Source organism: Pempheris klunzingeri, chromosome 11 (genome assembly GCF_042242105.1).
Source record: "Pempheris klunzingeri isolate RE-2024b chromosome 11, fPemKlu1.hap1, whole genome shotgun sequence".
NCBI classification, from domain to species: domain Eukaryota; kingdom Metazoa; phylum Chordata; class Actinopteri; order Acropomatiformes; family Pempheridae; genus Pempheris; species Pempheris klunzingeri.
This window is the reverse complement of record NC_092022.1, coordinates 3,783,381-3,810,666: the sequence shown is the minus strand read 5'-3', so window position 1 is coordinate 3,810,666 and position 27,286 is coordinate 3,783,381. Positions and strand designations below refer to the sequence as shown.

Here is a 27,286-nt window from a genome sequence, read left to right as displayed (position 1 = left end):
TGGGACTGAGCTTGGTCCAGTTCTTCTTTTTGTCTTTCCAGAAGCAGCTGTGATGTGTTTTGATCAGTGTCACAGCGGGTCAATGGACAGGCCTGCAGATCGCAGACGTCTCCCTGCTGGGTCACCATCTTTACCATCGCTACAATCTTTATATGTGTGTGTGCACATGCGTGTGTGTTTGATTGCAAATAAGGGAGGGATCCCACAGAGCCCACAGAGTTGGAGCAGACAACCTCCAGTCATTATTTCCTGGGAGGCTGAGCCTGACACGGCCACTGCTACATGCAACACATGCACACTGACAGCAGGCACTGGGTGGGATTCTCTAGTCATTTATCTGCACTCTGAGATGCAGATGCATAGACAACACACACACATGCACACACTGTCTGCATGCCTAGTGGGATTCTGGAGGCATTTAGTGCCCGTTTCAGAGGGAGCCTGGCTGATTAATGTCAGAGGCTCATCTCACAATGGAGAGAGAGGAGAAAGAAACTGAAAAATGAAAGACAGTGTGAGAAAGGGTTCAAAGAGGATTTGGAAAACTGGAGATTTGGGAAATCTGAACAGAGATGTACAGGACAGATCAATGTAAGGAGTGGAAATACCTGAATGGAGAGGAAGAAAGAGCAGGTGAGGGATAAAAAGGGAGTAAAAACAGCAAAAGAGATTTGAAAAAACACAGAGAAATGGCTCTTACAGCAGCATGACCGATCACAGATGTATAAGGATCTGCAGCAAGGTCAGGATCTGGCTGGCTGCAAGTTGAGACCTCTGAAACTTTAAATGCTGTTATTTTCCCTTTCAGTAAGGCCAACTACTGAGGCACACACACACTCACCAGTATGTATCCCGAGCCCTGCCGTAGAGTACAGACATAGCAGGCTTTGGGTCTAATACCCAGGGAGTTACTCCTAAAGTTAAAAGCTGCCTGTCAGACTGGAGAGAGAGTGAAACAGAACCAAACAGAGCAAAGAAAGAGTGGAATCAGAGAGTGCAGCAAAACCTAAAGCAAAAAAGTTAAAGGAGAGCTGAGAAGCAGCAGAGCGATAGAGAAAGAGATTTGGAGACACCTCTTCTGCTTCTGTGTACCTGGACATTTTCCTCTTTTTACATCTACACAGTCTCTTCATGCCCATTTTTTCTGTCCAGGTTTGATTTTGTTGCACATGTGTCAACAATGAATTAAACAAACATGTATCTACCTTGTCAATTATTTATAGATCACTACTAAATGACTCCATTTTTAATCTTTTGCCAGTCAAATGTTCTTGGCTAGCTGTCCGAGTTGAATTTCTCAGTCCCCGACAGCCAAGGGAGGGAGCGGGGGTAAGGAGGACTTGCTGACGAGATGTCAGATATGTCAGCTACTATACTGTAAGATATTCTGCAAAATTACCCAGTGCATTAAGCTGGACTTTCCTCCAATCATTTACGCTTCTGCTTAGCTAGTAATTTAGTTTGTTGGACTGTTCAGTCGTTGACGGTCAGGCCTACGAGCATAATAGCGGGTAGGAGGTTTGACTGGTGTCTACTGTCCATCAGAGGCCACTTTACAGATTAATAATTGCTGTGCTAAGATGGAGCTTTTCTCAGAGTGGCAGAATTTCCTTCGCATTTAAACTCTACCCAACTTGATTTTTTTTTGAGGTAGCAAGTAACTGTAGCTGATGGATGTAGTGGACTGAAAAGTACAATATGTCCATCTGAAATTTTTTCTGAGGAAATGGAAATAGTCAAGCAAAATGGAAGAACATCAAATATATTATTTATTTAGTACAGTGCAGTAGTTGAATACATTGAGGTTTACTTTCATTGTGTACCTCTCTATTCTGCTGGCATTTCAGTGTTCCTACAGTGGTTTCTGTCCGGTACCCCTTGAAAGGGCCCCTTGACCTTCGGTTTGCCTTCTGGTTTGGTGAATTTGGTAGTCCTTTAAATTCATTTTTAAAACACTGAGTGAAAAGATTTTTCCAATAAACTTGATTTTATCATCAACTTTTCAAGGATAGTTGGTTCCATAGTCTACAGCGGCTGGGCTGCAGCAACAATGGAAAGAAAGCAAAAATCAAGCACTCAGATGTGTTAAGGTGTTGTTGTTTTTTCTTCTGCCTGATTTTGACAGGTTCATTGACAGGTTAGTATGAAACTGAAGGATCTAAAACTGGACATTAATTAGTATTTAGTTGAATTATAATTCATCTTGGAGGTGAAACCACAGAGCAAGGTAAATAAAAAAAACATTTGTGTGCATCCCTTTGTTGAGGTGGACATGTGGATGAAGTTGCTCTGCTAATTATTTGTAGAGGATAATCTTCTAATGCTGCAGATTTTATTCATACTGTTGTCAAATGGAGAATGTATTTTTTGTAGTTGTTCTTAACAAGTACAGTTCTGTTCATTGATGAATTCAGACCCATGGCATGTTCTCTCCTTGGTGGTAAAGCGACAATGATGTTGTTACTGTTTGGATTATTGCCTTCCGTGGTTTTTCGTTTTAACTATTGTAAACTAGTACTAAAGGCCAGACCATGTAAAAGCTGTACATGAGAGGCATTTCAAAAGATTGCTATAAAAGTTAACAAATGTGTGATGTATTGCACTGCATTATGCTGAGAGGTGTGCGCATTATTCTGTTCTTATTCATTTAAGTAGGGGGGTGGACGTTTTTTAGTTAACGCTGCGGAGCTTTTCCATGGACCCACAGAGGGATGGTATAGCATTTTTAGACACACTGTTGTGATTCAAAACGGCCCAGCTCCATTGCACAGGAGCCCGTGCACTGTTTCTGTGCCATGCTTAGTGTGCAAGTAGGATTCCCTGTGGATAGTACACCAGAAGATAAGGGGAAAGAGAAAATAGTTTCATCAAGTTTTGATAAGTCCATTCTCAAAGAAAAACCCTATTGACAATACTGATATGCTGATAATAAATGTGGCTCTGTTGTCAATCTGAATGCACAGTGACTTTCGCAAAGCCAGTGAATCACAGCGGTATAAAACCTAATATTGATTTTTTTTTTTCTTTTTTACCTTCAGTTTTATTGTTGATGGAACAGGAGTCATGCCGGTACAGAGATCACAACAGCTCAGCTACTCTGCTGGCAGATAACAATATAGACAAACAAACAGAAGAAAAATACAAAGAGAAGGCTGAGGACAAAGAACTGCATTGAAGAACAAAAAACAAATGCTGTAGATATACAGAGATCTAGAGACTGTTAGATAGGAGTTGTATGTGAAAGGCCAATGGGAAGTGAACGGACATGCCACTTGAGAAACACTGCGCGTAGAAAAAGAAAAATGGAAAGGAAGAAGTGATGTAAAAGAAGAGACTTAGATCCAAAATGAAGTAAAAGGATTGTTTTAAGTGAAACAAATAATGGACCGGATTTGCTCGATACTGCAGGCAGTTTAAAAGAGAAAAAAAAAGTTTATTGGAAAAGGAGACGATGACTGAGAAGAAATAAATAAGAGGAAAAGAGACAAATGTAGAGAACGTATAAGCAGTCATGGGAAGAAAAGGAGCTGTGCTTTGAGAATATGATGGTGAACACAGGGACTGTGGGAGTGAGGGAGAGAAAATGGGGATATGCTCAGAAGTGAGGAGAAAATAATGAAGAGGAGGGGGTGGACGGTTGAAGAAGAGAGGTGGAGGCAGACGGGGGATGATGGGAGGCAGGGTAGGAGTGCTGGAGAGAGAAAGAGAGAGAGAGAGAGCTGGAGGAGAAAGACTCGGACAGATGGGGGCGAGGACAGAAAGAGGGAGGCGTAGAGTGAGAAAAAGCAAGAGAGGAAAGATGGGTAGATACCACGAGATCAGTGGTCATGCAGGAAGGTTTAGAGATGGACAGAGGATGAAAAGATGCAGAGGGAGAGAGAGCAAGATGGCAGGCCCCTCAGCAGTCAACACTAATGAAGAAGAATGAGGGGCTTTCTGGACCTGCTCCTGACCACACACACACACACACACACACACACACACACACACACACACTCAGAAAGTTTCACACACACTTCCACTTATGTATGCAGTCCTCAATTCTTGACACAAAATTTATGAAGCGAGCAAGTAGTGGAACTGCACATTCACCTTATTGCTATGCGCGAATAAATATTACCAAGTGTCTTGTAGCTCTCTTTAAACTAGGCCTAATTAAGGAACAGAGTTTCTCTCAATTTTTAGATTAGTTCTGAGAGGAACCGTCGCAGATTAAAAACTCAGGCATGGGAGTTTCACACCAGACTTCTAAATAAATGGACTCTAGGTTGCTTTAATTGGGGCTAAAGTCTTGCGGTGTCTTTATATTCTCTTTCAAAGTGTAGTACTTTTTCTACAAAGTTGATGTACCATGGAGTAGATAGCGCTTTTTATCGTTTGACACTCTATTTGTGTGCTGAAACCACCTCCTGCCCACTGGAGGAAACCAGCATAAAGTAAAGACATCTTAACAAAAAGGTGACATTCATTTGGAGCACATTTTTGTCAGATTCTTATTTCCCCTCCGCTCTCAGTTGACTAAGTTGAAGTTCTGTTTGTGTCTCATTAGCTGTGGCTGCCTATAGACACACAAAACAGAAGCTTTTAAGGAATCGTTGAGCTTTTTTTTTTCCACCCGAGCTCAGTTGATTCAGGCTCCTCAGAACCCAGTGGTATAATGTGCACCGTGATGATGAAAGCCTTTTCTGTGTGGTGTTTTATTCCTGACATAGAAACTTACTGGTATAATGGTTATTTATATGAGGTGACTTTAGCTAAGCTATTACTTTAGTGAACATTTTCACTTTCAGAAACTGTGGCTGTAAATCTAATGCATCTAATGATTGTCTACAACACCCACCAGCCACGTGTCTTTTGATGCCGGTAGCACAGACGCTTCATGGACACATCACGGACAATCAGAAGGTCGTGGGAGATGAATAGTCTCCTCCAAATTCCGTTCCTCCTGTATGAATGATGTGTGAATGGGTGAATGAGGATGTCATGTAAAGCGCTTTGAGTAGTTGAAATAACTAGAAAGGTGCTATACAAATACACACCATTTACCATTTACCATCATACAGGCCGAAGTGGTTCTTCTGCTTCCCCCGTCCACAGCAGTACACTGCTTAGCATCCGTGCCGCTACTCCTACCTGCTCCTCCAAACTGTGGGCATGTCGTCGGCATGTCTGTCCGACTATGGATCAGTACTCAGACAACCCCACTTACCAAATCTGAACTAATCCTTTAAGTTTAGGAGTTTTGCTGTTTCATTTATGGCATTAGTTGGCACAAACTCATAGAAACGTATTTATTTTTATTCTATTTTAGTACAACTTCGACCCGTTTTTTTTCCATTTTTCAAGGTATTTAGCGTCCAAGTACATTTTGGCCGAACGACCGTGAGTTTGTTCGGGGTCCACTGAAGAGTTTGATGCTGGAGTCATGGTTTGTGACTCTTTGAAAATGTATTATCAGGGATAGAGGCATGGAGGCCAGGACAGTCATTAATGTCAGCGTAAACACACACATACACACACACATGCAGTAGGCCATAAGAACTCATGAAGCCGTGAGTCCAGTTCCCAGACAGAAGTAATCCTTGAAGACGAGAAGCAAAGCAAGTTTACCTTGATGTTGTTTTTTTTTTCCTACTTTTTTCAAATATTTCAACACAAACAGCTCTATTTATGACTGTGCATTCACACATGCACACACAACACACAACACACAAACACACACATGCCCAGTGTCCTTACATCAGTGCAAAGGGTTTGTGGAGAAGTTTTTGTCAGTTGGTTTATCTGATTGTTCGTCAGTTTGTTTTTGCTGTAGCCTTTTTTTTAATCTATCTTTAATGAATCTCCCTTCATCTGTCAATTTTGTTTTTCTGCCTCTGCGTTCTTTAAACCAACACCTTTCATCTAGCTTCTCCGTCTGTCTGCAACTCTTTTTTTTCCTCCCTCTCTGTGTTTTCTCCACTCTCTTTGTCTCTCTCTGTTTTATTCCATCTTCTCCTATCTGTTTCTAAACCCTTCTCTTCTTTTTCTCAGCCGCCTCCTTCATTTCTCTCCCCCTGCTCCGCAGTTGACTTATTGATTTCATTTTCATACTGTTGGCAGTTGTTCCCTCCGCCATAAACCATCAGCGTTGCCTCCTTTCAAGCCGGCATTGATCATTGTACAGCCAATCACAACCAATCACCACTGAGCATCATTATCTGCTCTCGCTCTTTCTCTTTTGTTGTTTGTCTGTCTTGCATTGTGTGCTCTGTGGGTTGTATTTTCTAATTTAGCGATTCAGCACTACATAGAAATAACAACCCTGTACATTTAGGTATTTAGGTAGGGAATTACAACTCTCTTTTTCTTTTTTTTCCCCGTCAGACTCTAAAGTGTTGCAAAAAACAACTCAAAGGGAAAGCTGAGGTCTTTCAAGGAAAACAGCATCACAAAACTTTTATAAGAAATGATCAGAACAGGACTCCTTTTGTTACTGTCCATGCATGCACCGACAATGTATGTGCTCTTCCTCTTACTTCATTCTTTCTCTTTTTTTTTTTTTTGACATAGCACTTCCTGAGTCTCTACCTGCCACCTCTCTTCCAGTCCCCATTCTTCCTCTTTCTTCCTCCCTCTCACATATTTCCCAATCCCTGTCTTTTGTTGCACTGCAGTGTTCGATCGAACTGCACATCAAGCCAAATCTAGAGCCTCTGTTGCCTCTTTTATCTGCCTCGTGGCCCCCGGTGGCCCTCAGACGCCTCAAAGCTTTCAAACGAGGGGAGAGTCGGGGGTGTGGAGACATGGAGAGAGAGGGTAGAGTCGAGGGTACTCACAATTGCTTCCTGAGGGAGGCATTTTCACCAGCTTTTGTACCCCTTGCTTGCTGTACCCTGACCTTTCTGAGCACCACCACGCCTGTCGGCTCGCGCCACCAGCCCCCCTGCTCTCCCTCCCTCTTTCTGCCTTCTCTGATGGGGTTCCCGATAATAATTCAGCGCAGCTCCGTATTGTGTTCTGTTGAAAGCCATCCTGGCTGCATAAGCAATTGACACACTCAGTTGTGTTTTTTGGGGCACATTTCACACTAATATTCTGCTCAGCATTTTATCGCCCCCTCTCCCACACACTTAACAAGAGGTTTTGTGGAACCAAGACCACCAGCTGGGATAAGAGAGGACAGCAGCAGGGCTTTTAGGTGGGTTTTTCACTCGCTTTTGTTGCCTCGAAGCAGCCGCAACATTATCGGAACAGTCCACTTTATACCAGCTTCTCTTTTGTATCCCCTTGTCACTCAGTCCATCTGTCTCTCCACCTCCTCTCTCTTCATGAGTCGAGGCCTGCCTTTCCTTTGTGCTTGCACTCCAAATTCACACCCTGTGCTTCCAAAGAGATCGATTATTTTTTTTCTTTTCTGGCCTTTTTATACATAAATAAATACCATTGTGTTATTGTTTGCTCCCCGAGCTGTGTTGACAAGTTCACTTTCATGTGAAACTTTAAAATAGCTTTTTATAGTTGTGCTGCAGTTATTTACAATTCTTTGTCTAGCAAATGTAACAGAGGCAGCTGCCTTCTTGTTTTGTACTAAAACAATGAAAACCATGACTTATGATCTTTTGTTTTATTCATCCGTTATCGATACCATTTATCCTTAAAGGTTTGTTTGGAGCCTGGAGCCCATCCCAGCTGACACTGGCCAAGAGGTGGGGTACATCCTGGACTGGGGGCCAGTCAATCACAGCGTTGACACATAGAGACAGACAATCATTCACGCCCACATTCACACTTAACCTAACCTGCATGTCTTTGGACTGAGGAAGGAAGCAAGGTGACAACATGCAAACAGAAAGCCCCATCACCCCAGCATGTTAAAACCAGGAATTTTCTTGCGAATGCTCCAAATAAGGTGACAGAGCTGCTCACTGCATCATCATGCTGCCCACATCTTTTCATTTGTGGCGTTTTTTTTCCCTATAAAATCTTACATATTCATTCAAATCAAAGTTTTGCTTGACAGTTAGCCTAAGGGCAACGTCTGCTATATCTGTCTGCTATATCTGTTTACATTACACTTTCCCCACTTCTGTAGAGGTTATGTTTTTGGAGAGAGGTTAAGGTTACACTTCCTGTTAGTGCTTTAACCAATAAAATGTACTCCTGTCTATCAAAACTCCTTTTCTCAGTTTGTCAGTCAATTTCTTTTTAAGTAATGTAGAACAAGTCTACAGCCATGCTTAGCAGCTCTGTGAGGCTGAACTTACAGCGGTGCTTCGAGCTAACTGCTAATGTCATTGTCAGCATGCTAACAGAAAGAATAAGATAAGATCGGATAAGAGAAAACTTTAACCTGAGTGGTGCTACATGAAACTCAAGAGAACCCTGAAGTTAGTAGGATTCATCCTCTGGGGACCATCTGTATAAATCCATCCAATAGTTGTTAAACTGTTTTGGTCATGGACAGAAGAAGTGAAGTGGCTGATAATGTCATCCCTAGACCTATGCTACTAGCTATGCTAATAGCAATACATGTAAAGTAAATAGTTATTTCTGTTCTGTTGCACCTGGTTTCTCAATAGATTACCAACGTGGGGCTTGTTGTAATGGCTGTCAAAACGTAACAATTGAATGGGCCAATTCGTGGGGAGGTCTGTCCAACACGTGTCCAGTCTAAGAGGATGAGTCTGTGACTGCATTATAGTATAATTTCTGCAGACGCACAGAGAGAAACACCCTTTTACAGTACAAGATGCTCTGGGATGTTGTGGCAAAACGACAAAAAGGATAGTGGCCACTAGAAACTAATGCCTCCCTACTCACCCCCACAAACAGAACTAACAACAAGCAGGCGGAGGTGTCACCCACAGTGACACACACCTCCACATACGCACACATCCCCACAACTACGGTCGGATGACTGAGTGACAGGCGTGCAAACCAAAAACATCCCTTGCACCCGCGGGGCTCATGCAATTTTTAAGCTCAAATAACGAGTTCAGAGATTTCTGCTTTGACTACAGTGCTCTTTGAATCAGAAGGAGACATGGTTTGAAGTTTTCTTTCAAGTTCTCTTTTTTTTCATTTGTTACGCAATTACGTGTGGCACTTTACATGTGTACAGCTGAGTGCAAGACTACGAATGTCTTCCAGAAGAGTCACTCTGAAGATGTGCGCAGCCATCCCTGTATTTAAATAATATCAACTCCCACCTCCATGATGGTAGCCGTTTCACTCAGCCTTTCAAATGAAGCCATTCAGAACAACAATGAGCACTTTTGATTTCCAGTGGATAAAGAGTCTTGTCAACTGGTTCTGTTCATGCACAACTATCTTGTCTGCATAAGTCAAGCAACAATAATACTTTCGTGAGGAAGGAGAGTGACTGGTGTCGTCTTGAGATGTTCAATCTCAACTTTAAAAAGTTGGATGATGGGTTTTTTTAAACAATTTTCAGTTGTCTGTATAGCAATGAATAATGTATATACATTGATCCTGCATGAATTTGATGGTTCATTAGTCATAACTGTTGGCTGTTGCTGACCATTACTTTGTAATTAATTAATTGTTTTAAGTAATTTATCAAGCAGAAATCCAGTCATGTTATTGCTTCTCTCAGTTTTATTTCATTGTAAATAATATCTTGGTGTTTTAGAGTCACTGATTATATGAAAAATATTTGTTCGTTTCCCGTCTAGCTGCTGTATTTTGGATCAGGGATGGTGGAGCGGACAGTGATTTTATAGTTAGATAGAAGTGGAGGAAGATGACTATCTAGATAGTCTGAAATGAACTTTGTTAGTGGAGGCGATCTTTGCACTACGTGTTCTCCTCCACATTCTCCATCCCTCCATCCCTCTGCAGTGGAGTGGTCAGGCCTATCAACCACAGAGATCGCGCCCATCACCTGGGAGCCTCAATTGCCTGCCAGTCATCAGATAAAATGGATTTCCAATTGAGTCAAGGCTCCCAGGCTGGGTCAGACAGAATGGAGAGCAGGCAGACTTCTGCTGCTCTTCTGCCTCTCCTGACTTTCTGTTTGTTATTTGTTTTTCTCTTTCTATCTCCTACTGTGTTCGGCCCCTGTCCCTTGTCTTCTCTCTCCACTTCCCTCACCCTGTCTCTCTGATCTGTGGTCAGGAGCCACGTGAACTAGAAATAGGCTTGTTGTAAACGCCTAGATAGTAATGCGCTGTCTGGGAGGCAATGTGATGTAACCCCAGCATGTCTTCTTGGTCAGTGACTACTTTAACTCGGGATGGATCTCCAATTAGAGCAACAGGTGGGAAATCAATTAGTTAGTTAGTGGGTGAGTTGTGAGGTGTTAACCATGGTTTTGTAATAAAGAACAGAAAGGTGAATAGTTAACATTACTGTACTCTGAAACATAATGCATAGCCTGTGGTACACAAGCATCTATAATATGCTTCAAAAAGTTACACTCTGCATTTTTCATAATAGCTTCGTCAAAACAGAGGCTATTCTTTCTGGGGTCCAATTAGCCACTATTTTGATAATTGATTAATCATTTAAATCATTTATTGTGCAAAAATCATGTTTCCCGCCTCTCAAAGGAAAAACCATGCATTTAATATTGTTGTAGTAATTGGGTTTTGAATAAATGATTGATTTGAAAAAATAATGAACAATAATCGATAATAAAAATCGTTGTTAGTTGCCCTCCGTGTTCCCTTATTGCTGATAAAAGAAGAGGAAGATTATTATCTTGGTAGCCTAAAATGAACTTTGTGAGTGGAGACAGTCTTCTTTGCATAATTTTAGCATCCTCTCTATCAAATACCATTGAAACTCTGCAGCACAGACATTTTCTTTTGCATTGAACAGTTTGGACTGCTATATTTACAACATGCCTGGTATATTTCCTGATAAGGTTATTAAATGATGAGTCTGGTGATATTCTGTATTTGTTTTGCCAACAAACACATTGTGCATTAATCCACAGAGTACTCTGTATTCTCCCATTTGTAACATTTCCTAAAACCATCCTGCAACAGGCCAAGCAGATGCACTGAGAAGGAAACCATAATATTGGTTATGTGTAGCCATACATACTTAACAGAGACAGAGAAAACATCTGTTGATTTATTTCTCTTTCAAGTGATTCAAACTAAGACGAATAAGAGGACAGCCATACCCTGTGCAGTCCAGAATAGAACAGAAAGGAAAGAAGATGGGGGGGAAGAAAGATAGTGGAGTAAATGAGAGCAGAAGAGAACAGGAGGATGGGAAGAGAATGGAAGGAGGGGAAATCAGAGGGTTGAGATGAGAGGACAGAAGAGGGGTGCCATATTGATCACCCTGCTCTGTCAGTCTCTCTGTGGTTTTAATGGTTTGAGTTTCACAGCTGGAGCGAACTCTGCAGTGCTTAGAACAGATACCATGCCCTCCACCAGCTGGCTTTAGGTCAATGCACCCCTAGCCTTCAGTCCATTTAGCTCATTGCATCGTTCCACATGGGCTACTTGGGCTATAGGACTTCAATGGGACCGGTGGTCCATCTCAAACAGCCCTCCTCCTCAGTGCTGTCCTGCAGGCCACCAAACAGGTCTGAGCCTGATTGATTTCTGACTGAGAAAACAAAGCAAATGTAGAGATTTTGGTATTATCTTTATTCAATGATAAAGAACTTTGGGTTAATAGTACATGTAAATCTTATTATTTACTTGAGTGGTTGATGTAAAGTTCTGTTAGTCGGACTGTATGTGCCTGGAGCTGAATGCATTACATCAGCATCTTAAAAATAGGCTCATTAGCCTTAAATGTATCCGGCTCTCGGTGTGTGTACAGTCAAAGCCAGGAGCCACCTTGTTACATATTGTCTCACTTTGAAAGCACAAGTAATAACTAATAAGGCATCAAAGAGCTTATTGACTCCCCCATAGAAGGACAATCACCTGCTATTAAACGCCCATGAGCATCCCCTTCATATTCTATAACTCAATATGTTCTGCAGAGACCATTTCACCAACAGGGTCCTGTATATCACCTGGCTTTTATTGATCATTTTGATCATTTTGACTCCAAGGCTATGGGAACAGCACTGTATGGTGGCAAAGCTCTATTTAAATTGGCTAGTTATCACCACAACTTGATAGGCTGTGTCTCTCTCACGATCATCTTGCCAGGATTTCAAGGTGTTAATTGATCATAGCCACCTCATGGGACAGCACACCATCAAGGACCTCAGGATCTCAGGGACAACGAGTTCCTAGGCTTTCAAGGACCCCATTGATCTTTGGTTGAAAGATGGAGGTTGTACTGCCCGAATCAATTACATGTAGTGGTTTTAAAATAGAGGTTAGGTAGGCCCAATAGACTAAAGCTCTCTTGGAGGTCATGGCATCACCCTCAGCGGAACCAAATGCAAGGGTGTACGGAGATTTTAAATGATAATTTAACTGATTCTATGTGAAATGTGGTCCAGGCGCAGTAGATCTCATGCAAAATAAGGAGTTCTGAGTATCACCGTTAAGGCTGGTCCCCTATAAAATCCTTGTACTCGTTAAAAAATAGGATCCCTTTAGTGAAGGGTCGAGGTAAAAGCCTCTAAACAATGTTCCTTCTCTGTATGCTGACGAGTGAAGTCTGCTATGTAATTTATGACAGCATTACTGAATGCGTTGAATGTTACAAAACAGACTCTCACTGCAGATTCAGACTGTGCCAAAGTAATAACTTATGCTGTAAAAGTGTTTATCTCTGCTGATATGTGACCGTATGCAGGATTTAAGTATACGGTCAAAGTGCTGGACTTCTGCTACGATGTACCTTCACGTGTGCATTGCAGTCAGTCCATTTCGCTGAGGAATTATCAATCGGTCAAAGGACTCCAGTCACCATTTTTCCTTGTGCTTTTTTTTTTTAGTGTTGATACATTTTGTATTATGGACTTTTTATCCTGTTAATATTGTAGTGAGTTACTGTCCAAGGCTCTTCACCCCATTTTGAGGCCGTCTGTTTGAATTTATGGGAACTGCAGTGACATGAAAAGACTTTAGAAGAGCTGTATGGTGAGTGTTTGCTGGTAACACACCCTCTGGTTGTATATCCCCCCTTATTCTTCCATATCCCCAAACTTTGCTGCTCTTAAAACTACCAGACAAATTAATGGAACCACCAAATGGAAAGAGATTAAACTGATTGGGTGCCATTAGCAGAATGTACCAGCTCTAAAAGAAAGAAGTAGCATGATATGGCAAATAGATTCAAAGAATGTCCAGAGCCCAAATTCTGACAACAAGTGCCCAACAAAGGACAAGTCACGAGTTGAGAGTAAATAAAACGGAAATCATCATCTTGTCCTCACCCTGAATGTGCAATTTGTCGCAACGTGAAAAATCGTCTAGAGTAGCGACATGGGCCAGAGGAACGTTGATAAACAAGCTCACTTCTCTCCATTACTGAGATAATCCCTACTATTACCAGGACTGACCTTTCAGTTTGGGTCAATTAAAGCTGGAAAAGTGCGCACAAAACATGGCCAGTCCTCCCACCTAAGAGCACCCCACCGGTCAGGGGGTGTGGCAGGATGTTAAATGCACTAACCTCAATTATTTTTCTTCTCACAGAACCTGCTGGTCAACCACGGATGAAGAGGGGGAAGAAAAGGGTAAAATGGTTTGACGAAGGCTTTTACTTTGGCACTAATGCTTTGAACTATGAGAGAGTTGGTTTGCTGTTAGCATGCCTTGTTTTTAAAACATTGTTATTTATCCGCTTTAGCATCCAGTGAAGTTGCTTCATTATTCTGCACAGTTACTTTCTACAGAGACGCTTTTGGGTGTGCATTAGATCCATGGCCTGAGTCCGTGCATCGTTTCAGTCATTTACAACATCAGCAGATGAATTTCACAGATTTGAGTCGTAAAGATCCATCAAGGGTCATTCCTGCATCATCTGAATGTGAAATTCAGCCATCGTCCGAACCTCTGCTGCTTTTGTTGGGATGAAAAAAAGAAGAAAAACACATTTCAGGTGTGCGATAAATTAGGTGCACAGAGACCGTCCGTGATTTTATCTTTGACTGAAGGAAGAACTGATTGAGTTTTGTTGATTTTGAGTTTTATGGTTTTGTATTTTTTTATCAACACAGGAATAAGCTCAGGTAATCCTGGCCACGACTTTAATTCATCAAACCTGTGATGTATTGTATGATTTTATTAAACCATTCAAATCCGGCTTGTTTGTGTCTTTAGTTTTTCCTTCTGGATTGCTCAGTTTGTGCGTGAGTTTCATCCTTTCTTTCCACAAGTACATTTTGTGTAAACTGAGTCATTTATTGATACCTCAAAAAATTGTGTAATTTATTTGCAAAACACCCTTGAAACTGGAATGATTGGTGCTGCACAGAACAATAATAACATGAGAGGAATCCTCAGTCGGTATGTTGGTGTGAGTGAGGCCTTCAAAGCCTGAAAGACTACTATTAATGTTTATTGGGCTTAAAGTTATAGCCATTAACATTTTTATGACATCAAACTCAGCTTTGAAACTATTTATGGTCTGTGATTTTCGGCAAAACCCACAGAATATCTTTAAAGTCTGCAATTACGTGTCGCTGTAGTTGTTTTCATTGTTGTTGGCGGATTTAGCCTTTTTCCTGCCCTGGATTCAAAATGCGCAAAGGTTTCACAGTAAAGGATGCTGCTGTAATCCAGCATTACCCATTCTCATCTCACTGATAGGAGCCTCACTGTTTATTGTATCAGAGCTCTATCAAGTTACTGCTAATGCAAACCAGAAGTCCTGTTGTTGCTAGTTCACATTAAAAGCATTCAACTGGTGAAACACAAGGTGGCTTTCATTGTGAAACAGTCGAAGGAAACCCAGTGTGATCGTCTCTGCGGTCAGTACTGAAGAAGGAGCTGTCAGTCAAAGAGCTGCAAGGCAACGTTCTGCACATCTTCAGCTCCTCAGCAAGATGAACAACTACCTTTGTTTTGTCCCGCTGTTGTGTGGAAAACTACTCCACTACTGAAATAACATCGTGGTTGTTCACGGCTTATAATAATAGAACAGGGACAATAATTGACCATCTTTTGCGCTGCAAATGGATGCACTGCTTTCTGCTTTGGTTTATTTGTGACTAAGTTGCTGCTAGAGGATTGTTTGTTGCCTCCAGGAATCTGTTACCACCAGAAACCACCGGCACCGAAATCTGAATTGTGATTCTACAATTCTGATTTTGACTGTGTGTGAAATGGTCTTTATATTTAACAGCTGGTTCTTTTGTAACGTTTCAGAAACCGTCCATCTGGGCAGTAGTACATTTGGTGGCCTGCAGTTTTGACAGCAGCTGATCCGCCAGAGTCACTGCACAGCCTGGTGTTTTTCCCACGGACTTCGTCAGTTCAGACTCAGCTCTGTTGCATTTGCCTGTCAAACAGCGGATGCCATGTCATCCCTTTTTTTCAGAGACACTGTCACGGAGGGAATAATCAGGTAGGAACAGCCTACTCCTTAGATGAAGTAAAAAGACATTTGAATAAAGCGTCCGTGAGAGATAGCAGACACAGATCCTGATTTATTGCGCTGTCAGTACGAGGAGACAGGATGGAGAGGAAATCCAGAAAATCATCAGTGAATAGGCACGTGCAGGAGATGAATAGTAAAAGGTCCCCGAACATGATGTGTAACGTTAAAAGAGTCAGTAATATTTCAAAATTCAAATAAATCATTCATCTGAATATTAAAAAAAAACACTTGTACACTATATTAAAACCAGTATTTTCACCCGTTTTGTGTTTTGAAGCGACCGAATCAGATCATTTGAGGAAAGCACTGGGTTCAGTGGTGAGTAATGTGTTATTGTATTCAAATTCACATTAAAATAAAAGCTTCCATTTTGAGTGTTATTTCAGATTAAAAACAGAAAACGCATTGTTCAACTTTATTTATTTATTTCTAACCTTTAATGTATGTGTTTGCAGGGGAGACTAGAATATGTGGAAGGATTCTTTGGCACTTGTGTGACTCATGCAGCAGGAGATGTCCCCTTCTCAGACACACTGAGGTGGACCCAGGTGTGCAGTAATGTACTTGATTGACTTAATGTAACAAGTTTGACTCAAGTGGCTACATTTTCTCCGCTCGGGGTAATTCTGCCTGAGTTGTAGCTTTCAATTCTTTAGTGAGGCTTTGGTAATTGCCGTGGAGCGCGGAGCGATGCTGGCAACGCTCTGCTGCTGTGCGCTCACACACAAACACACACACACACACACACACACACATTTGGGCACCAGCGGCCAATCTTAATAAAAGAAATGACACGGGGGTGGAGGATGGAGGAGGGAGGATGCGGTCACGCAGATGTTGCTACGGTAACAGCGGTGAGCGAGGGATGGGAGCCGGGAGGCAGCAGGTTAGAGAGGAGAAGTGAGGAAGACGACATCCGGTGCATTCAAATGCGTCCTCTCCTCGCTCTCTCCCTGTTGATCCCGTGTCATACCCAATTACCACTGCGGCGAGGGGGAGGAGGGGTCGCAGAGCGAGGGGATGCAGGGGGGAGGTGGGATGGGGGTGCACAAGGAATACACACAGAGAGAAAGAGGAGTATTCCGGTGTCTGCTTGAACCTCTCAGAGCCATAACCTGTTTACAAGCAGGAGGCTGTGGCCATAAATCTTCTCTCATTTGCAGCTTCAAGAAAACGCACGCGTGTGAGACAGGTGAAGATTTCACTGTGTGACAACTTCTAAGATGTGAGAGTGTGTGTGGACTACAGATTCAGCTCCTCACACGCATCATAATGTTGAGACAGGTGTCGTGTGAGTGTGTTGTACAGTAATAATGTGTTGAAAGGGGAAGAGGAGTCCTTTCTTTCTTTCCATTTGATTCCCATACCTTCGTCTTGATGAAATTCCACAAAGAAATGTGCATATGTTGTTTCTGGTTTGTCACAGTTTAGATCAAATTATCATAGTTTGAGTTCTAATAACATTTTTACATGCCAAAGTGACTGCTGAGCTCTGTGGAGAAACAGACGGGTTGTACACACAGTCAACACTTATTGTGTCATTTGGGTCAAAGTGAATTCACAAAGTCTGTGTTTGTAACCTGCACCACCTGTCACGGCCGGACCGAGAACCCCAAAAGAAAAAAAAAAAAATGTGGACACAGGACCAAACCACACTCAAGTTACACACGGGTTTATTTACAACAGAATTGGGAAGATACAAAATGACAAGGCTGCCACTCCTCATGAACAAAAAGGGGAATAAACTAAGGAATAATGGCAGAGCGCCGAATTACAGGGGCTGACGTCCACGAACTAAAAGCAAACAGCTAACCAAATAATCCAAAACTTGTACCCTGCTGGGTACAAGGGCTGATCTAGGCAATCAGAGCTCAACAAAGGTTCTGAAGTTGGGGGCGGGAGCCGATATCCAGGACAGGCAAGGCAGAGCAGGGGTCGTAGTCAGAGCAGGAACAGGTCTGAGAATGAACAGCAGAGTTGACAAACTGACAAAGGGTGAACGCCTGAACCAGACTTAAGTAACAGGCAGGCTCCCCACTCCTGCAATCACACCCAGAGAGACAGACAGAGACCGACAAAACAGTGCCACCTCTGGCCACAGGCCGGGGCAGGAGCAGTGGTCCTGACACCACCATCTGACTGCTTGTGTTTCCTGGCTCTTTTTGTTTTTTTAAAATGGTGTCATCGTGCCCCCGGGTCTCAGCCAGGATCAGATTATATAAATGTAAACACACTGTATTCTGAAATAACAGCGGCAGGACTCCTTTTAACTCGTCCTTAAGATGGGACTGACGTTAAGGCAATAATGCAGCTGTTGTCAATTAAAGTAGTGGGTAAAATATTAGTACAGTAGTCCCTCGCTATAACCTTTCGTGGTCTCGCTGTTTCGCAGATTTTTTTAGTGCAATTTTGCATGCTTTTTTTTTTTTTACAGTGTATGAACGCGCATTGTGTTCTGCGTCCTGATTGGCTAAGGGACTGTAGACCAATGTCAATCAATCTCCTCTGTGCCGTGTCTCTGTACAGTACAGAATGTGTTCAGCTTGCCAAATTTGCATAAATGTTCAATCGCTAGCAGTGTGACTTTTAAGTGCTGCCTGTCTGCGAGACAAACAAACAAGAGATAAATGTGAGAAAATGTTAATGCCTGTTTTACAGCTTTACAGCCTTAAAATATATAGAATAATTGTAAAAAATAAAGCTGACTACTTCGCGGATTTTGCCTATTGTGGGTTATTTTTAGAACGTAATCCCGCAACAAACGAGGGACCACTGTATTCCTATTTTCACAGGTGGGAATAACGGACCAAACTATGAAAACATGGTCAACAACTCTTATATATTAGCTAACTAACATAAACTATAAACCATAATAATCCTTTAGTGTTAGAGTTCACACTGTATTGTACTGTGCCCCCCCACACACATACAGTGGTCTAATTATAGCACATGGACTATAAACCTAAAATTGAAGCACTCTTACATCAAATGCTGTAACAAAAATCACTTAGAAATGTTGAAAATATTTAGAATTTATTGTAATACTGGGTGGTAATTGGTTTTCTTCCTGTACCGGTTCTCCGTTGAGATCTCTGACGGCTTGACCGCTCAAACGTGGACGTTCAAGCTCTATTGCAGGTGGTTGTGGTTGTAGTGGTGGCAGTCATGGATGTTTTCCTGGCTTTATTTCTCCTGGTTCTCTCCTGGTGTCCTCTGGTTATCCTCTCCTTCTCCCTGAAGTGGTTCAGGGACATCCTCCGGGTCCTGAAGTCTGATCTTGCATTTCCACAAAACATTCTTCTTCTGGTCCTCGTAGCGAGTCTTCGATCCTCCAGTTGAGCGTCGACCATGACGAAGCCGGCCGTGTAACACTGCAGGGTGGTCAACATGGGGGCATCATCATGGCCCCCAGTCCCTGCATCCGGTGCTGGGTGATCAATGCCTCGATACTTGTGCAGTTGGTTTTTGCAGTTATTTCAGTGTGAGGCTGGGAGTTCCCAGCTGGAGGCAGCTTGTCTGAAAGATCTCCACGGACTTGACGTGATGGACCAAAGCTTCACAGCTATAAAGGAGCGTGTTGACAAAGACCGCTTGGTGAACATCAACCTCTGTGGAGGGATGAAGGTTCTTGTTCTGAAACAGTCTTCACCGAAGTTTCCCAAAGGCAGCTGATGCCTGTGGATGTCACTGTCAATGCTGCTGTACTCAGAGAGAATCCTCCCCAGGTATTTGAAAGATGGTACTACTGTTTTTCTCTAAGGCAATGGAAAACACACACACACACACACGCAACTAGGTAACACACGAACACACACATACACACCTGCCACAAGGGAAATCAATGACTCTTTCTGTTATCTCTCCCCTCCATCAGATTATCAGAAACAGTGACATCTATTAGCCCAACACTCCATCTGTTCAACAGTCTGAGTGAGTCTGTGTGTGTGTGTGTGTGTGTGTGTGTGTGTGTGTGTGTGTGTGTGTGTGTGTGTGTTTGTGTGGTGCTCTGCAGAGGCCTTCCTCACTACATCGCTCCTCCGATTAAAGACTTCCACCTCTCTAATGCCATTAGAGGGATGAGAGAAGGAGAGAAGGTGGCTGAGAAAAAAGAAGAAAACCAGGGCAGGGAGAGAGCGGTCTGCTTAACCTCTGCCGTCTGACGGAGCAGGCGAACGCGCAGCGAGAGAACGATTTAATCCCTCTGTAGTAGCCCGGATTAGTCCTCTGATTTATCGCTGCCTCGCTCTTTTTTCTCTGGGCCTCGCTGTCATTTTCTCTCCCCCCTCATCCCTTTCTTCGGCCCCTCTTTCTCTCTCGGTAATGCATCTGGAAGTGAGTGGCTTAATGCTGTCTAATGTGGTGACTTCCCTTTATCTGTCTGTTGTCATTACTCTTTCGGAGGGACAAAGGGCTCCTGCAGCGAAGCTTCTGCGGAGCTAAAACGGTGCTGCCTAAATAAATAAATGTACATGAGCAGTGAGCACTTGTGCCCAAAATGTGATCTGTTCAAATATTAATTAAAAAGAAGAACAAAGACATCTCAAGAGTTCCACTTAACAGGAATAATTCAACATTTTGAGAAATCTGCTTATTTATTTTCTCCTTTATTTCTGTGTTTCTGAGAGTGAAATCAGTCTACGTGTAGAACTGGACTAAGGGTGTCTTTAGCCTAGCTTAGCATAAAGACTGGTTAAAGAGTTGGACAGGTCCAGGGTCACTCGCTCGTCTTTAAACAAGGCTGAACACTCCAGCTGCGGTTTGGCAGTGTGTGTGAATCCACCACCTTTGTTTCAAACTAAAATATCTCAGCAACAGTTGTGCGGATACCCACAGGCCTTTTTACAGACAATCGTGGTTCGCAGACATGTTGCTCACGGCAGCTAATGGTTTTAACTGTGGTTGTCTTTTGACTTTTTCTTTAAAGCCGCCATGAAGTTCACTTTCGAGGTTCTGAGAGAAATCTCTCAGCATCCATTGGATGAATTGCCGTAAAATTTGGTGCAGACATTCATTTTCCCCTCAGGATCAGCTCTAGTAATCTGATAAACACGCTTTTCATCTTGTACCTTCGTCAGATCAGCGTCTTAAATCGAAGTTCTTGAACTGCTCCTTTCAAGACAAAAATCGAGAAAGTAGAGAAAACAAGGCGGCATCGAACATGTCATCCCTCATACATGATGCAGCACTCTCTCTCTGGACCACGTGGACCGTCCGGGACAAATGTGTCAATTTGATTTGACCTGTAATTGTAGCTCACTTCCTGGGCAGTGTCACTTCGGGGAATCCTGGACACCAGCGACATGCATCATACCCTCAAGGCTGTCAGAATTTGATCAGCAGCGTCAGAGCTGACACGTGTGACAGACAGACAGACGAATGAACGGGGACTGATCCTCAGTCCACCATCCTTGTTAAATTTTGACAAACCAGCTACCACTCACCCGCCGTCAAGATGTTTGCCTCCCAGCCACTGGCAGGTGGCTCACATTAAATGGCATCCACCTTGTTAGGCAAAAAAAAATCTGACTTCCTGCCTTATTAAATGTAGTTTTTTAGGTAAAAACACAAAGGGGAGAATAACAAATGTTCTGTCCACCGGCCTTGTTAAAACTGGACAAATCTCATTCTGGAGGGCATTTCTGGGTCGGGGGACAATTCACACTGGGGCCAAATGGAGCATAACAGCCAACACTTTAACTATAGTTCTTTCAGAGCCGCTTCAGACTGTGGAGTGAATTTCAATATTTTTACAAGAAATAGAAGTACACTTTATGATTTGGGTTTCTATTCTATTTACTTCATCAGCAGTGAAAAGCGTTGCGGTGGATGGTGATCGATGATAATGACCGCTAGCAGACACTGGGCACAGCTCTCCAGCACAGTGGCAGCTCCTCAGCTTTGGACCGATGTTCTTAAAAACCTGATTTAATATGCTACGATTTTCACATTAAAATGATAAATACATGAATAGGAGATTGATGTTGCTGTAAAGCAGTAAAAAAAAAAACATCGTTGAAGATTGTTTAATGTTTGAATTATGATTCTCCGTCATATGTAGAGGCCATTATAACGACGGTCTCATCGCAGGGTCCGTTTAGTGGCTCTTCTGTAGCTCTCAGCTTTTTGTTAAGAGACGTCTCTGACAGTGAGTTAACTGTTGCTCTGAATAATGCCACACTCTCCATTAAGGCCCATCATGGAACCAGGCTTTGCTCATTGTCTTTCAAGTACATATTGGACAATTGGAAATGAGCTTCTCACCTCTTTCTATCTCTCTCATTATCTCTCTATATTTTACAAAAAACGCTCCTCATTTTCTGAGCACCTTTGTCTTATTTCATGCACCTGCAACCTTTTCACACATGTGTCATGTGGACTTTGCAACTGAGCGCTGCAGCGCTTATGGCTTCTCCTCGATCTACTGTGACTTGGAATGAACTTCATGTTTATGTCTACCAAATGAATGAGTGTTCATTTGGCAGGGATGAAGGAAATACAAGCAGATAAAAAATGTTATCACCTGCAATCCCACCTTTCTATTATATTGTATCGTACTGTAAATGTAATAGATTTTTTGGACATTTAATCATTTGGACATATTTCATACGTATGGACATGTTGCCCTATGGGTGACAAGAAGCATCTGATTGTTAACATTGTCATTGAGAGCAAGTTAGCATGACATCATTAGCATTTAGCTCGAATCATTTAGCTCTAGCATGGCCGTAGACTCTTAGTCTTGTTTAAAGCTTTGTGCCGGTGAGTAGAAAGAAGAGAGATCCCATCATTCCCATTTTAGCTTCCTGCATTGGATTCCAACGGCTTCATTCACGTCAGTCACCTGGAATCACTTCTTGAACTGAAATGAATTATGAATTCATTGCTACATATATAATGCTATGCTTTATCAGCCCCGTTTCATTGAAATGACACTTACAAACAACACTTTTGCAACAATGTTTTTAGGGAAATGCAGTCACAAAAATGTTGGTATTTAACGTATCAGTTAAATATTCTTTTTAGTTTTACTTGTTTTACTTGTTTTTCCCCAACCAGGCAGCTATGTTATGATTCTGGATATAGCTATAGGCACTGGCAGCACTGCTGTTTTTAATACAGAAAAATCATGATCATAATAATCAAAATCATGATCTTTTTCTAACTTAAACCAAAGTGCTTTTTTTGTGTTCACCTAACCCTCACACAAGATAGATAGATCAATCAACCAATGACTTTATTTGTCCCCAATGGGGCAATTGGTTGTGCAGCAGTGGAAGCATAACAGAAAAGACATGTACACTTGAAACAATAGAATAAATAGAAAATCACATCAATCAAAACACTACAGGCAAGCTAGCTACCTTTTCCTCCTGGAGCTGAGTAGGGAAATGGCAGAAGGTACAAAGGAATGTTTGTATCTGCTGGTTTTAGCTCGTGGAAGTCTGAGCAATGAACCGGATGGAAGAAGCTGAAACTGTTGATGTAAAGGAATGAGAACAGTCAGACAGGATAGATTTTGCTTTCTTGTAAAGCTGTTTGTTGTACAGATCCTGTAGGGTTTCTTGAGCAGTGCCAGTTATTTTACTGCGGACATTAACCGCCTCGTTAAGGACATTTTTCTGCTTTACCTTGAGTGACGAGAACCAACAAATGAAGGAAAAGGTCGGCACAGACTCAATAAAAGAACGATAAAACATGGTCATCGGGGATGAATCAACCTGGAATTTTGAGAGTTTCCTTAGACAAAATAGACGCTGCTGACTGTTCTTGTAAATTGTGTTAGTGTTGCTCACAAATGTCAACGCACAAGAGACTGGACGTGAACCTCCAACCACCGTCTTTCACTCAAAGAAACATTGTCTCTGAACATGATCCAGGTAGCAATTGTGATTGTCAGCGTAACGTAATTATAAAAACAATTTAATAATATACAAACCTAATTTCTAAGAGATGGGGCTGACTTTTATATGTATTTTATGCAGCTATTATTATTAATCATTCCTTTGTGCGAGTAAACGACTAACTGAAGCTACTATGATGCTCTTCAGCGAGTGTGTGTGTGTGTGTGTGTGTGTGTGTGTGTGTGTGTGTGTGCCTGTCCATGCGCATGTAGGTGTGTAAATGCATGTGTTCCAGTATTTTTAAACCTACCGCGATGATCAGATAACAAGGGGATAATCTTGCAAGAGCAGCGAGGAAAGGTGAAAATGATTGTGGGAAATGAACTGGGTTCACGTTATCATCGTGACCCAAACACATCTCATTACACAAACTCTTACTTTGAGTTGCATCATGGCATTATAAGTGTGTGTCCGTGTGGGTGCAAAGGTGTGTACGTGTGAAAGAGAGAGATTTCAACACCTCGTCACTGAACAAAAGGGGAAAAAAAGGTCATGTTGTAAATAAAGCCTGGTCATTAGCTGTGATATACAGTAGAAAGTGAATAAAGTGCATCACTAAAGTCAAGTCTGGAGGAGATAACTACATAAGTAAGTGAATAGCTTAGATTTATATAGCAGCTTTTTTAACATAAAGTGCTTCAGACAAATGTATAATACAGAAAAATAACACACACATTCAGTAATATCATTTTAAATAGTTTACACTTTTCCAGTTTGCACTCTTTGTCTTACTGTTGAGCTGCTGCGACAAGTTAATTGATCTTATCTTATCTTGTAATGTGGGAACTATGGAGGAGATTAGGGTATGGATTAGTAATTCTTGATCTGTGGGTCATAGCACTGAGCATGGAAGGCCTTTTCTACATCTGCAGATGGAAACAGTGACCTAATCTTAGTTAAATGTCTCAGTTGGACAAACTGCACCACTTTGGTCACCTGAGCATCAAAACACAAGGCTACAGGCCATTTTTTAAAACATTATTAGATAAGGAACCAGGCTTAGACAAGGGATCACTGACACTAGTGTTGGGACCAGAAGGGGTATCGGCCACAGGGTTGATCAGCATCAACCCAGCACGGGCGCCTCACACCAGAGTCCATCATTCAAGGTGACTGAACCCAGACCTAATGGACTCCTAACCCTCACTCCAGAAACTCTTTCCCGTCTCGGTCCACGCTAATAAGGCATGAATGTGGCATCAGATGTTTCTCAATCCGTGTATTTATGTCCTCACTCACAGTGGTGGTCTCACCCCTCCCATTTTACCAAGGATGATTTTGCATGTACTAGCAGCCATGGTGGAGGACTGCAAAACTTTCATTCTACATCTGTTAGTTTGTCACCAAATTCTCTCAGAGCCTTTGTTAATATAGTGATGACTGTGTAGCATTTTGAACAGAAGATATAAAATATTTTAGTAGATACATTTTGCGTCTAATATTTGTTCTCGCCAAATAACAAATATAAGTTCATCATGGCTGCAGATAAGGTTAGGATAACAGGTCGATCAGCCTATCAACTGACTGCATCTGCATCACTGTCAGCACAGATAAAAGCTCCTCAAAGGCTAGAATGTTATTTTTTCATTCATTTATTTTTTTTCTGTGATGACCGTAAAGTCGATGGACAGCTACGTTTAAGTGTAATCCTATGTATCCCATGTAGTTTCAGCAGGTGCACTGTGTGTAAAGGCTGAGATGAGAGTTTAGAAAAGATTAGAAAAGGCTTAGGTGCACTATATGAATGCACTGCACTGCATTTGTGCAGTCGCAGAGATACTGTATGTTTGGCTAAGAGGGACTTGGCCTCAGATGTAATTATTTAAAGGTCCAGCACACCTTTACTCATGCACTTTGACACATGGATTGCTAGCAGATCAATAGAAGACGGGTCTAGTCTCTACATAAATGAAGGCGTAAAAACACTTGCATTCTCCTGATAGAGGCCTTATCAGGTTGGACCAGAGATGCAGTGCTGCTGTCTTTCTGTCCTGCAGATATGCCTCAGGAATTCCCCTTATTTGTTTTGATGCTTTATGAAGCTTGCTGCAGATATTTTTCAAGGTAACGCAGACGACACAATCCACACGTCTGATCCCCATTATGGAGGCTAACAAATGCTCGTTGTCAGAAAAAAACCTTAGAAATGTTCATCACTGTATGTCTCACCCCACTAGGCAAAGCGAAATCCTTGACTTGTGCAATGTGTCTGCCAAAGAGACTCATTCTGTGAATGTGTGACCTTGCATCCACTGGGGGCAGCTGATCACCACTGTACGCACTTTATCCTTGTGCGATGCACTTTCCTAAAGATGTCCAGACATGGTCTGATGATTCTGCTATGAGTCTCCTGGGCTGTTTGGACTGTCCGGACTGGAACATGTTTAAAAAAAAAGAACAAACTTGCAGTGATATTGATGTCCACAGAGAAAATGTCAGCTTTATACCGATATATCTATCCCTAACACTCGTGGGAAAGTATTTCCAAATGGCCCATGATCACTAAATCTTCTCTTGAATGAGAGAAAGAAGGCGTTTGGGGATGGTAACCTCTCTTAAAAAGACCAGATGGTGAAACAGACATTAAGAACCGAGTGTAACATGAAGAAGATTGAGACTAAACATGAGTTTAATAGTGAATAATCTAAGTATGATGAACTGAATAACTACATCACAGCTGCAGGAATAAATCCAAGTGGAAAATGATGATAGATAAAACTCTCATTATGAACACAGGATCTGAGGTTTGATGCCCACAGTTTTAATGACGGTACCTTTGATGTCTAAACATGTCTTCAGCTCCTCGTGCCCTCCCTTTTAATGAGGGTTCTGGTAAATGTGTTTATGCTTAAAACCCAGAACTAACTCTGGCCCTGAGAGTCTATGTAGAATATCGCTTATTACCCCTGCAGAGCTATTAAGGACTAGTTTAACACGTTTCCTGATGTCTCTCAGCCAGCAGAAGGTGCCAAGGTGGTAAAAACAGGCTGATGATATACCAGTTGCTAACGGCAACCACATAGGTGTGTTAAATAAGTGTCAACCAGAAGTCCTGACATCTCTAATCATGAAATTCTTTGAAAAAGAAGTGATGTGAATGCTGTAGGTGGGAGGAGATGAACACTTTGTGATAGCTGAAACATCCAGGTTGTATATTTCCACACAAGATGCCTGATTGTTCTTTTTATATGGGTGTATTTGGTTCTTTTAATGGACTGTGCTTAACTTTCACTGAGTGTGTTTGTTTTTATGTAGTGGTGATGATTTGGTTTTACAAACACGATCAATCGGCCACAAATAGTCTTTGAGCCTCCCTTAAATCTCACTGACTTGATATATTAGGAGAACGATAATGTACAATATATTAAATGTATAACTTATGAAACAAGCTTATTTGGAATCAATGGTGTCCTGTGATTGTGGTTTGAAGGGTTTTTACTGTATACACTAGACAAAAAGAGTGCTCAATACCAAAAAAAGAGATTAATTGGCTTATAATCATTAGTGGAACCACCTTTGGTGCTACGTAGTACCTATCAGGTGAAAACATTTACCCAGCTAAACTAAACTAAGCTGAAGGGCCAGTAGAGAACCTCTAAAGAAAAATACAGGCTCTTCTTTGTATGCAGTGCACCTCAGCCACCCCAAAGAACAACTGCAGAACCAAACAAAAAAAAAAATCAATGAAATATGACATTTTATTTCTTTATTCCAACCAAAAATGAAAAAGAAAAGAAATCTGACTTTAAAGGTGTAAATGATGGATTTTGTGTTTCTCACATTTTGAAACCCGATTTGTTGTTAATACTGATTTGTTACCTAATTTGTCACGAAGAGGAAGCTGCACCTTTCTCCCCTCCCCGCATGCCAGAACTCACCTTTTTGACAAGAGACTTGAAGTTTAACCTGCG

The 27,286-nt window shown here is 41.9% G+C and overlaps 1 protein-coding gene across 1 annotated transcript in view; it reads left to right on the top strand.

Moving 5' to 3' along the window:
- Positions 1-14,177, top strand: part of chchd6a (coiled-coil-helix-coiled-coil-helix domain containing 6a) — a 67,011-nt gene extending 52,834 nt beyond the window's left edge. The window contains exon 8 of the mRNA XM_070839944.1: positions 13,569-14,177. Coding sequence (XP_070696045.1) covers positions 13,569-13,592 — 24 coding nt within the window. The 3' untranslated portion in view covers positions 13,593-14,177. The remainder of the gene's footprint in view (positions 1-13,568) is intronic.
- The last annotated feature ends 13,109 nt before the right edge of the window (positions 14,178-27,286 follow it).